This window comes from Xiphophorus maculatus, chromosome 3, assembly GCF_002775205.1.
Source record: "Xiphophorus maculatus strain JP 163 A chromosome 3, X_maculatus-5.0-male, whole genome shotgun sequence".
Lineage (NCBI taxonomy): Eukaryota > Metazoa > Chordata > Actinopteri > Cyprinodontiformes > Poeciliidae > Xiphophorus > Xiphophorus maculatus.
In genome coordinates, this window is record NC_036445.1 from 14,397,403 (window position 1) to 14,409,822 (window position 12,420).

The 12,420-nt window shown below is 38.3% G+C and overlaps 1 protein-coding gene across 3 annotated transcripts in view; it reads left to right on the forward strand.

The window, feature by feature from the left end:
* The window catches only part of nphs1 (NPHS1, nephrin), a 199,603-nt gene extending 187,183 nt beyond the window's left edge, over window positions 1-12,420 (forward strand). For all 3 annotated transcript variants that reach the window (XM_023330210.1, XM_023330209.1, XM_023330211.1), the window contains 12 exons: window positions 842-1,001; window positions 1,121-1,277; window positions 2,694-2,845; window positions 4,965-5,076; window positions 5,152-5,333; window positions 5,436-5,480; window positions 6,313-6,435; window positions 6,967-7,015; window positions 8,717-8,846; window positions 10,159-10,243; window positions 10,404-10,567; window positions 11,287-12,420. In XM_023330210.1, coding sequence (XP_023185978.1) covers window positions 842-1,001; window positions 1,121-1,277; window positions 2,694-2,845; window positions 4,965-5,076; window positions 5,152-5,333; window positions 5,436-5,480; window positions 6,313-6,435; window positions 6,967-7,015; window positions 8,717-8,846; window positions 10,159-10,243; window positions 10,404-10,567; window positions 11,287-11,376 — 1,449 coding nt within the window. In that variant the 3' untranslated portion in view covers window positions 11,377-12,420. The remainder of the gene's footprint in view (window positions 1-841; window positions 1,002-1,120; window positions 1,278-2,693; window positions 2,846-4,964; window positions 5,077-5,151; window positions 5,334-5,435; window positions 5,481-6,312; window positions 6,436-6,966; window positions 7,016-8,716; window positions 8,847-10,158; window positions 10,244-10,403; window positions 10,568-11,286) is intronic.

The following is a 12,420-nucleotide window of genomic DNA, read 5'->3' on the forward strand; positions in this document are numbered from 1 at the left end:
CATTAGAATCAAGCCTAACCTCAACCCTTACTCTACACCTAACTATTATCAGTTACCAGTACATGGCCAACCTCAACCTAACCTAAACTCAATTAACACCTTTTTCCTAACCCTAATCTCTAACCCCAAAGCAATGCTAATTCTTATGGGTTCCCTTCTGGGACCAACTGCTCCTAAAAGGAGCTCAGAATCACAACATAGTATTTTTTGGGGAAAATGGTCCTTACGCCGTATCAAAAACAAGGCCACAAACACACCCCCTCACGCACGCCTGCATGCGCCCGCACGCACACACAGCCGATGCAGCAACAGTCTAGAATCTATTTCCCCTATCTGGCTTCCTCTGTGTTATTTTCTCTGTTCTTACCGTTTATCACTGGGCTCTCTAAATGCACAGATGCACCATAATTCACTGGCTTTAACTATCCTTCCACCCCATGTCTCCTTGTTTCACACTCAGCCCAAATCCAGAAAAATAGCTTTCATTACTGCTGCGTGACTAAAGGGCACATTTGTCAATGTGGCGTGGTCTCTCTATCTGCTGATGCTCTTCGTGGTCCAACCCACCCCCTGGCAGTCGGGTTCGTGTTCTTTTCCTCTGCTTTTATTGGCCCTCCTTTTTCTTGTGTCTTGGGGCTCTGCAGCCTTTGGTGTTATTCTTCTTTGTCCTCTCAGCTTGTTGTATTGAACGCCCTTCTCGTGCAGACATCAAGCAATAATGCCTGGCTACCTGTCTTGCTTTACGCGGCGAGACAGGAGTGCACCATCCCTTAGAAGGAGTGCAGGTACTGAGGGATAGCAGCTGTCTTTTGACTATTTCCCCTCACTCTGTCTTCCACAGGGAGAGGAAGAATTGGAGATGGGAGAGGAGACCAACGAAAACAAATCAAGCTTGCTGACCATTCATAATGTGACTCGGGCTCATGCTGGTTTTTACCAGTGTACGGCCAGCAATGGCATAGCACTCCCTGGCAGTGTGGAAATGAAGCTGGTGGTGCAATGTAGGTCCATTGTTGTTATTTTTCAGTTTAAGAGGCAAAGCAAACTTTCAGTTGACTTATGTAAATGCAGAATTTGAGGTTTCTGAATAACTTTTCCTCATCTGTCTTTCCTTGTGAAGTCACTCCGGAACTTCGGAAAGGACCCCAGTGGAGGAAGGTTGCCAGTCGAGGGGATGGCACTGCCACTGCTGAGTTGGTGTGTCAGGCAGAGGGCATTCCTCCTGTAGCGTTTACTTGGGAAAAGAAAGGGATGCTCATAGATTTGGCAAATCCCAGGTCAGGAGGTGATTTTGATTTCTATTCATAGTTCATTTTGATCACAAAGTTAGATTTAGAGTTCTTTGAAAAAATATTAGTAGCAAACACACCCTTTCTAATATGATCATGTGATCTTCTTCATATGACAAAGACAAAATTCAATATATTGTGTTGTAGTTTTGTCATAGATCAACAAAATTAATCTTCCGAGATATCTGGGAAGAAAATGAGTCTTACTTAGATTAGTATTACTGTATTACCTTCCTTGCAAATAAAAAAATTTAATAGTGTGATGTCCATTTGTGTAGAGCTCCCTTTAATCTAATACCACACAATACAATCCTGTGCCACCAATAGCTTCAGAAATCACTTATTGGGAGATGCCACTCCAACTCTGCTGTGTCTTATTATCAGTATAAGCACAGCTGTTCTGTGAGACTCATAATGTTTGTTATGGGAAATTAATGAACAAACAGAACTTATGAAGCCAAAGAAACACTGCCAGCAGATATGGAAGTTGTGGAGAAGGTAAAGGTAGAATTAAAAAACAAGTTTTGGACATAGAATGGAATGTTCATTCATTCATGTGTTCATTTCATCATCCAGAAATAGTGATAGTGTGGCACAACAGAAAACAAAGGAGATAAATAATCAGCGATGCAGTAAAAAGGCTGGGAGATGCTAGAGGGAGGTGTGAGGATCTGTTGACAACCTTTACTTAGCCTCACCACAAATCTGGCTTTATGTAAGGGTGAAAAGGAGAAAGCCATTATTAAACCAAAATCATGAAATGTCCTGTTAACAGATTACTACAAGCCATGTAGTGTACGTAGCAGACATGCTAAAAAAGCTGTGGCTGAAAAGTTTGGCCTACCTGCGAAACAATATGTGCTGCAGAAATCTTGTACCGTGCATCATCCTGAATGGACTGTCACACTGGTTAAACAGGGCAGTGGTAGTATCATGCTGTGGAGTGCTGTTCTTCAGTAGTGAGCCACTGTCATGGGCTTCAGAGAATTTGTGGCAAAAGTTGAAAATTAATGTTCACTGGTTCTCTTCATCCTGTCTGACTAACTTCAAACTGATTTTAAAACATCAAGGCATGTGCTCAGGGAGCCTTCATACAGTATATAGACTTGTTAAAACCAGTCCAAATCCTTCACTTTACTATGATGCACTACTTTGTATTGATCAATACCAGAAAAACATTGGAACTTCTAGCATTAATGTGACAAAATGTGAATAAGTTAGGGGGTATGAATAGTTTTGAGAGGCGCGGTTCACATTCATGCACAATTAGCTTCTCCTGTGGTTTACATTAATCCTCAGATTTGCTCCATTATTTTACTATTTATTGTTATTTCAGCAAGCTTTAGCGACTGCACAGTGTTTATCCCTTTTCCTACCACAGTGCCATAAATCTTCATATTGCAGGTATGAGGAGAGGACAGCGAGGGATGGCTCTTTCCACACCAGTACTCTGCGAGTGGTGAATGTGAGCGCCACTCTGGACTATGCCGTCTTCAGCTGCACTGCTCGCAACTCACTTGGGGAAGACAAGCTAGACATCCAGCTCGTCAGCACAAGTATTGCATCTGCATACATTTCCATTTTAAGTGCAATTGGGCGTGCGTCTCTGGGTGACTGTGGTTTCAGCAGTATTCTTATTTGGTGCCTTTCAAAAGGGAGTGAAAAAAAAGAAAAAAGCTAGCTGTGCCACATTTTGGGCATGTCAAGAGAGAAAAAGGTTATTAGATCAATAGCAGTGTTTTGAATTTATATAGACCAACCTGTTTTGACCTATTTATTTTTAAGTGCGAAGCAATTTTATTATTTCATAAACACTCCCTTCAGTTTAATTGTCTAGCCAACACAAGCCATATGTGTGAGCCTCATTGTTCTTGTAAACACGCAATACCATACTGTTAAGAGATTGGTAGGATAAATACCAAGTGACAACAGACTGCAAGAAAGTGTCTATTGGTTCTTGACCATCCTTGGCATCCATTTCCTCCCACTGTGCCTTTCCCATTGTTGTAAATTTGCCCCCCTAGTGGACAAAAAAATTTTGAAATATCCCACATGAATGTTTTTTAAATGAATGGCAACTGATCAAAGTGAGTTTTTTTATGGCACACACCGGGTAGGGATTATTCATATCACACACTTGGCAGGAAAGCACGAATGTTTCCTTCTGTTCTTATTTGGATACACTTAAATAAAACTGAATCCGTGCCGTCTGGTCCAAATTCTATCCGGCCTTCCCAGCTACTGCAGAATAGTTTGGGAGATTCCTCACAATCCCACGATGATTCTGTAAACTGCAGAGAGAGTTGTTGTTCACAAGAGCCAGACCTTATTTTATTCCTCTATCTCTCTACCTTATCATCTAGCCCACAGCACTACTTTGCTTCCTCCACAGATAAGAGTTGCAGTGATAAGCTTTACTCTCCTGGCATACTTAGACTTTTCCACCCTCGAGCTACCGAATGTATCTGCACACTACCAGTCTAATCAACCAAGTCCAGCTCTCAGCAAATGCCGGCAGCTATCGATGGACACATTTAATGTTTACTATAAAAACTTTAAAACACAATCCAATACTGGCCCTGATTTTGCCCATATATTTTTCTTCTTTTTTTATGGCCGTGTGGGAATTATCATAATTAATTTGACGCAGTGATAATAAATTTTAAATGCTTCCTTATCACATTGGGGCTGAAAGAAAGAAATTTTTTTGTTGGTTTCTTTTAGCATGGATGAGGATATTTAAGAGAACTCTTTGCTTTCTTTGAGTTGAGTTGAATGTTGGAATTACTTAGTTTTGTAAACTGGTGTGCAGACTGAATCATTGCTCAAGCAACACTTTCTTCCTATGCTTATGTTTAACTACCTCTCTGTCATCACACTTGACTACTGCTCCTCTCCAAAATTATTGCTTCTGATGCTCCAAATGTGAAACACTCCACTTTGCTTTCAGAAGTCTAGCTGAAGCAGTGCTTTGTAAAAGAGCAAAGGTCTGAGTAGCCTCCTTTGATCAGCTCTCTCAATATTGATACTGAAATAATCATGAGACAATGTCTTATTGCTTATGTTTGGTTGTATAAATTATGAAAATCAGCCTCTGGGTTATTAAAGGAGTCATCCAAAGCTTTGCCTTTTGTTGCTGATCATAAGGTAAAATAATGAGCTTTTCAAGTCACAAATTCATAAAAAATTAGATTTTTTTTAGAGCTCACCTTTTAAATGAGCATCTATGAAAAAAAACCCACATTGTTATTTTTCTCTTTCAAAAAACAGTGCCACACACTGCGGCACACAGAAAATAGATATTTTACTTGTATTCTCTGATTAAGAACATCAGTAGCGCTACACTCATATTTAGAATGATCACTTCTTTGTCTACATACAACCACTCTATATAAAAGACCACCAGCAGTGGTTATTACCAGTGGTCTTTTATATAGACCACTGGTAGTGGTCTATATAGTGGAGGAAAGAGTATGGAGGGCACAACCCTGTAGGGAGCAGAGTGGCATGTGCTATTTTAGAGTCTGTACGTATAATCAGTTCCCTCATAACAGCATATATTCTCATTTCATAGCAACTAAATTCTCGTCAAAGACTTTACTGCAGTCTGCAAGAATTCAGCTGTTGCACAAACAACACATTTGCTTTTTAACTAACTTTCCTTTTCGCCCTCAGCTCACCCAGATCCACCTTCGTCATTTAGTCTAGTCAGTGTCACCCATGACTCCGTCACTCTAGAGTGGATCCCCGGCTTTAATGGGGGTTTGCAGCAGCGATATCGCATACGGTAAAGACAAATGTCCAAAAAGACGAGTATCCTTACAGGAACAAAGAATCCATATTTGATTCTTTTCTTTGACAGATACATCTCGGACCAGTCTGTCAGCTTCATGTATGTAGATGTCGTTCCCCCTGATACAACAACCTTCACCGTTACCGGTCTGCAGTCTCAGACCACCTACAACTTCTCAGTTAATGCCCTAAACTCCATAGGAGAGAGTGGCTATGCTGACGACGGTGCAGTACTGACCATCACCACTGAGGGTCAGTTTGGAGTTACCCCCCCCAGATTAATCATGTGAGGACTGATGTCAACAGTACATTTATAAAGATTGTGTTTTTTGTGCCCTTTCTCTTTCTTCATAGTGAAGAAAGATTTAGAAGAGGATCAATCGCATGATGACGCACAGGGTGAGTTTTTCCCCCTCAATTTTTGATGAAAGATGTAATATAACTGAAGTGTTTTTAAAAGTCGGACATTTCATAAAACTCTTTAAGACTTAATTTTTTTAATTTTAATGGCTACGTTATCATTTATTGTTATTTAAACAATTTGAAGCCAATAATTAAGTGTCAGAAAGAAAATAATTTCCTGTTTGTTGAGAACACTGAATGCTATACATACTGTATTCATGACTTCTCTGGCTCTTTGACTATTTAAATGTTAAATAAGAAATTTGGCCAGGAGTTCCTGACAAAAATTGACACCAATTTTTATTTTTTGTAAAATGTTATTTTGGTGGTAAATTTCTCTCATTTCTATTACTTTGACAATTGCTTAAAATTGCACCATAGAAATATTGTGTCACTATTTATTTTTCAAATGTATTCATATGAATGGCATTGTTAACTTCAGTCCACACTATACTATACAAACATTTACAGTTTTTCTCCTGTCTTGGTCCCTGAAATGCCTTTGTTTTCTTTTTTTAAGTAACATTTTTTCTTTCACATATATTCAAAATGACAATAACACGGATTGAAATTTTTTAATTTGTCTTTTAGTCTTTTAAGAGTTTGAAGAAATCCAGGTTAGACAAGCAGTGGCTTTCCTTTAGCTCCTCATGTTAATTCAGGCACCTTTTGTGGCTGTAACAGCAGTAGCTATTTTTGTCATCTGCTAGTTCTTAATTATTTAAAAGCTGCTGAGAGACCAGTTAGGTCTTTTTATCCTTACATGTCCTTCAGTTTAGCTTTATCTGTTCTGCACTAATCTGATATTTCTGTTTTTGCTTGCAACCAGCTCTGAGTGGCCTGTCAACCCATTTGACTGTGGCCTTCACAGTGGTGTTTGGAGTCCTGCTGGTGTTGAATTCGCTGGGCTGTTTCTTTGGGCGGAAGTGGAAAAACAGGCGTGACAAAACAAGTACCCATGATTATCTTTATCTGGGGAAGTGTTCCTCGCTTTCTTGTCTCTGCAGTGTTCCGATCTCCCTGGCACAAGACTCTAAAGAGATTACTCTGAGCAATGATGTAATTGTCAGCTCAGCACCACCTCATTGCTCCGTGTTCCTCTTTCTGTTTGTGTGTCCTGTCTCCTCTCCTTTTGCTCACCATCTGAGCCTCTACCTCGCTCCACATTCATCCCTCAAAACTGTCACTTCCACATTGCACTCATATCTTTTATCTCATTGGCTGGCTTCATGTCCTTCCTCTCTCTCTCTCCCCTTTTGTCTCTTTCCATTTGTTCATCAGCCTAACCATCAAGTCCTCCTTCTCAGTCTTTCAGGTTTTTCTTTCCATCAGCACCTTCCTTTGCCTTCTGTTTTTTTTTTACATTGAATTTCTTTCACATCTCACTAATCTTTCATTCACTCTTGCTCTCTGGCCTCTTTAGTTTTTTGATCAAATTCAACATTTGATAGAGTAGCTCTCCTTGTATCTCATTCCCCTACAGAGGCAGAAAGGGACAGTGTGGTGAATGGGCAGAAGAGTGAAGAGGATGTGTAAGTCAAGGTTTTGGAGTTCTCTGGAAGAAAAGGAGATACACACATTTCATGATTTTTCACTAATGTGCTGGAAGCAGCTGAGGAGGCAAAACAAGATTAGATAAAACTAGGTCTAAATTGATGTCTTGAACCTTGCATCACACATGCAGTACTGCCAAGAAACCACAATATGATGCCACATAAAACCATTTAAACATTATGAACATGGGCTTGAATGTATTTTTTTCCGATTTTATGTGATAGACCAAAGCAACATAGAGTATAATGGCCACATGGACGGAAAATGATATTTGGTTTTTAAGTGTGCTTCTTTCTGGCATGCATTTGTATGATTCTGATAACTGCAAATAAAATTTACAGACATATATTTTCCTCAGAAGTCAAATAAATAGTAAACGATTAACCTGTCTGTAATCTGTAATCTAATTTCAGTGTAAATATGTAGCTTCTATGAAAGCCTCAGAAGTTTGCTTGAGAATGTTAGAGAACAAAAACTATCTTGAAGACCAAGAAACACAGCACAACCATCTAGGGATTAACATATGGATACATTAAAGTAGGATAATGTTATAAAAACAAGTTTTGCATCTCATACTTAAAGTTCATCGCTCTAAAATGGTTACTGTGTGGCACAACCGAATACATGATGAGTAATAAGACTAGCTAGGATTAATCAGAGAAGCAACCAAGAGTTCTGTGGAAACTTACTGAAAAGTTTCCACAGAAACTTTAGTAAAAGTTACAGGAAGTCACAGTTCAGTTTGAAGAATCCATTGACAACTTTGTTATTTGCAGTGGCAAAAAGAAACCAACATCAGGAAACAAAAAAAGTCATAAGAAGCTCATTTTAAAGTGACCCAAACCACCATGTAGGGGACTTTAGTCAGATGACCTCCATGCACAATGCATTATGAAGGCAAAACTAACCCTGAACACATAGCCCCTGCAGTGAAACATGGTGGTCACAACGTCATGCTCTGGGGAAGCTGTACAGAGCTAATAAGATTGTGGATTGAGCCAAATAAAAGAGCAATCCAGGAAGAAAATCTGTAAAAAAAAAACTTGTGCCTGTTATGGAAGTTTACCATCCATGACAGATGGTAAACTTCCATCTGTAAAACCAAAAACAATTCGTTTTATCTAACAATTGGTTAGATAAAAACATATTTATGTTTTAGGATGGTCCAATCAAGGGATGGATGTTAATCCATTTAAAAATGTGCGGAAAGACTTAAAAGTTGTTCTCCACCCACAGAGATGATTGCAAAAAAAACAATTACCTTTCTGGATTATGCAACGTTCATAGAGCGATGCTCAAAATCATTTGCAGCTGTAAGTGCAGTGAAAGGGGCCTCTATAAAGTAATGCCTCGACAGAATTTAAATGCACTCTTCCCTCTTCTTACTTTATTTATAAAAGCTTTGAAATCCATGTATAAATTATTATTTTTTTTTTTGCAATTCATCATTACACACTACTTTGTGATTGTCTACACCAGATTCTTAATAAAAACAATGATAATTGTAAATATGATGAGACTCAATACTTTATTTCCAAAGCCCTGCAATAATCATGAAAGGCCAAATGTTCATAGGTTTCTATGGCAACTGTGTGGTTAGTATATCTGTTTATACACACTTGGGATGAATTATCAGCAGTATAACCATGAAGTAGATAAGCTCTGATTTCTACATGCAGGTCAAGTCAATCAACTAGCAACTCCAATAAGTACGAGAGCAGAGAAAAAATCAACACCGGAGCCCAACGCACCCTCCTCGTTGACACTGGATCTGAAACAGAGAGCAAAGTCTACGAGAGCTACACAGCGGTAAGAAAGACGGAGGAAGAGATGTGGGGAGAGAAAAGGGCAACAGATAATCTGCAGAGACACCAAGAAACAGATGAATAGGGGAAATAGGTTAGGCACAGGGTGAAGAGAACTGGTAGCAAAGGAAGTGGAGGCTTCAGCCATAACAAGGAAAAGGGATAAATAAACTAATGAAACCTTAGGTTGTGCGCAGGGATGGAGCATTGATCAATAGTCCACAATTAGCATTCAAAATACACATTGATCTTGGAGAAATGATCATCTTGTTCTTTTAAAAGGCCAACAAGGATTTAAGATTGAAGAAAACAGTTTATTGAGGTAAAAGAAAACAGATCAGGCTATGCGGTCAGAGGAGAATCAGTTCACAAATACACATGAAGGTAGAGCTCACCTCGCTTTAATTGACTTTAAGCATGTTTACCTTCAGCAATATCTGGATTTCACTTGAAACAGTCTTGTATTTTATATGGTTATGCCCTAAGATATTCTACTGACACAGTATCTCTCAATATCTTACTGCAACATTTCATTCTTTGAACATTACCACCCATTACTTTATATGGCGCCCCTAACATTTATTTGAACCTCTGGTAAAAATATGTAAAAAACGTAATTTTTTATTTTTTTTAACTTTTTGCGGAAGCATAATACAGCTCTGAAAAATGTAGAAAACTCTTTTTTTTGTTAAAAACTGATTTTTTGACTATATTTGTACTAGAATTTCCTTTAGAAAATTTTGACATTAACATAAAATTATAGAAAAAAGAAAGCAAAGCAGAATTTTTCTTCTTTTAAGAATTGGCTTTAATAGGAAAAAGTCACTTGCATTCACATAGACTGAGAAACATAAGAAACACAGCAGCCTAGCTAGCTGCTGAAGGAATTAGGAGAAGTAGTTTATAACTCATGTGTGCCATTTAATCAGACTAAACAAAGATTAACAGGTGTGTTTTAAGGTTTTATTGATTTTATTTTATTTGGGGTGAAAATCATTATAGTAAGTGTGTTTAAGAGATTTCCCTTTCACATTTCTCTTGCTTTTCATTATCAACTTAATATTAGTATTTACGAAGTGATGATACATAGAGCAATTACTGGTGTTCTGTTATTATTTTGAGCAAAGTGGCATAAAGAAACCATTTCAGATCTGCCTTTGAAATTGTCCTTTTGCCACTCTGTATCACATTATCTTGCCAATAAGTGAAGTACATCCACATTGAAGGTGAAGGTGACCTTTCGCCTCCTTGAAACTAATGATATGTGGAAATGCGTTGTGATGCTTTATATGATGAAATGTTGTCTGTTTGACCAGTTTCAGGAAGACTCCCATTATTATTATCCTACTGGTGACTATAAACCCTACCATGGTCCACATCCTGAGGACAGACATGGCCTTGGTGAGACAAAAACACTTTTGCTTTAACAAGGCATTAGCAAACACCTTGCATCCTGGGGAGTGCAAAGAGACTTTTTTTTATGCAAATGCTGAAAATTATAGTGATCCATTTTTATGTTTTAATCCATATTTATGCTGTGATTGTGTATGGGCTATTAAAGGTGCCGTTCCTGTGAACTTTGAAAGCCATTTGTATGAAGACGTGGGTGACAGAAGAGTGTACCAGGACACACTGGCTTCCTCTCTTCCTGCCTACCGTCCACTTTTCTCTGATCACAGACTGGTCCAGCAAGCAGAGGACTGGAGGTCACCAACAGACCCTCAGGTCTTTGAAAAAAACTAACAAAAAAAACCCCTCTTTAGAACAGTTACATAACAAATACATTTAAAAGATTTAATGTATTACCGAAATATAAAACAGCTTTTACACACCTCACGTATCTCTTGCTTTTTTTTTTTTGGCTTTTTGTCATCATCAAGCAAATTTTAATATAAAAAGAACTTCTCAAGTATTTCACTTGAGAGGAAAACGTTATCAAAAGCAACCTGCTCCTACTGTAATGTTTCAGGAAGTTGAGTTTAATTTTATCTGCCAACGCCAAGCTTATGTACCATGAAACCTTGAAGAATCATAAAATAACTTAGACGCTTTCAGATAAAGTAGAAATGAAGGAGAAAGTAAGACTAAGTCTCAAAAAGCAATACCACATGTTCCATTTTAAAGAAATTCAAGAATTCAAAAGGTTTTGGCATCCATCAGTCTGTTAAGGGTTACAAAGCCGTATAATTTTGTGACTCAAGTGAACCAAAGGGAGAACCATTATCTACAAATAGGAAAAAAAACATGAAGCAGTAGAGAGCCTTCCTTTAAGTGTATGGGCAACTCATCACAAGAACCCAGAACAATTTTTAATGTGTAACCAGGTTGCTATGGATAACATTTTCCCTTAATATATTTATTCAGATTATCTTAGTCGGATATGTAGATTAGTTTTTAATGAGGAAAATCATTTTCCACAGTAACTGTATTCTCTCTTTTTACAGGGTATCAAGAGAGACGGGCAGTTCATGAATAATCAACAACCGGAGCGGGATTATGATCTACCCTTCGAGTTGCGAGGAGAATTAGTCTAGATTGAGACAATGCTATCAATTAAATAATTTAACTCGATAGTAGGAACTGAGTAAATTGCTGTAAAGAAGTATATACTCCTGTCTTTTTTTTTTCTAGAACTTGATTTAAATTATATTGAATGATTAGATTAAGAGCAAAAATAAATGTAAGTTTTTCAACTTTAAAGTTTTGTTTTTACTTTTTAACCATTAAAATAATAAGTTGATCTAATTCACTGACATAAACTGCAAACTGTTGCTGAGTAGAAGGCAAGAAGAAAGCTACAGTAGAGGAAAGATTTGAAAGCTTCGGCCCCCTTATTGCAGTCAGGAATATCAACGTGATAAATATTGTTTTTCTTTCAATAAATATCCTTATATTACACTATAAGGTTAGTTTTGACTTCTGCTCCTCTTTTTATGCCCCCTTCCACTTTCTGCCTCTTTTTTAGAGCCGAGTCATCGTCATTACCCTCACTCCCCCCACTGCCTCCTACGGGCCTGCAGGTAGACATGAATCAGTCGGTTAGAGATAGAAATGAACTGACATGTGTGCGGTTGGCACTGGAGCAGAAGCAACAGAGGCTCACGGTGCCACCCAAGCAGACATCATCCTTTTGACCCATCTGACATTAACATTTTCCAGTGTGTATCCAGATGAGAACCTGATGACAGGGCCCTCTCCCTCCCCCCACCGACTACAAAGACTTTTCAGATCTGACAGCTGGTCTTACGGAGTCCTTACAATGGGATCATACTGAGCGGTATTTAGCACAGTTTCATCTTAAGACGAGAGAAGCCATATCTGCGACCAGACTTTATAATCCTGTTTTCTCTCAGACTGGAATTCAGCTTAAAGCATTGGTAAAGGGGAGAGACCATGCTGGGAATTTGCAGTCAGAGAGAAAGAGAGAGACTGAGAAGAGAAAAGGGTTAAGCTAAGCTTCATATGTGGCTACTGCAACAAAAAATATTCTCTGCTTTATAGAAAACCAGTACTTTTGGTACCTCTTTGTCAAATATCAAATGGCATTTACACAAAGAAAAAAAAAAGAAATTATTGTG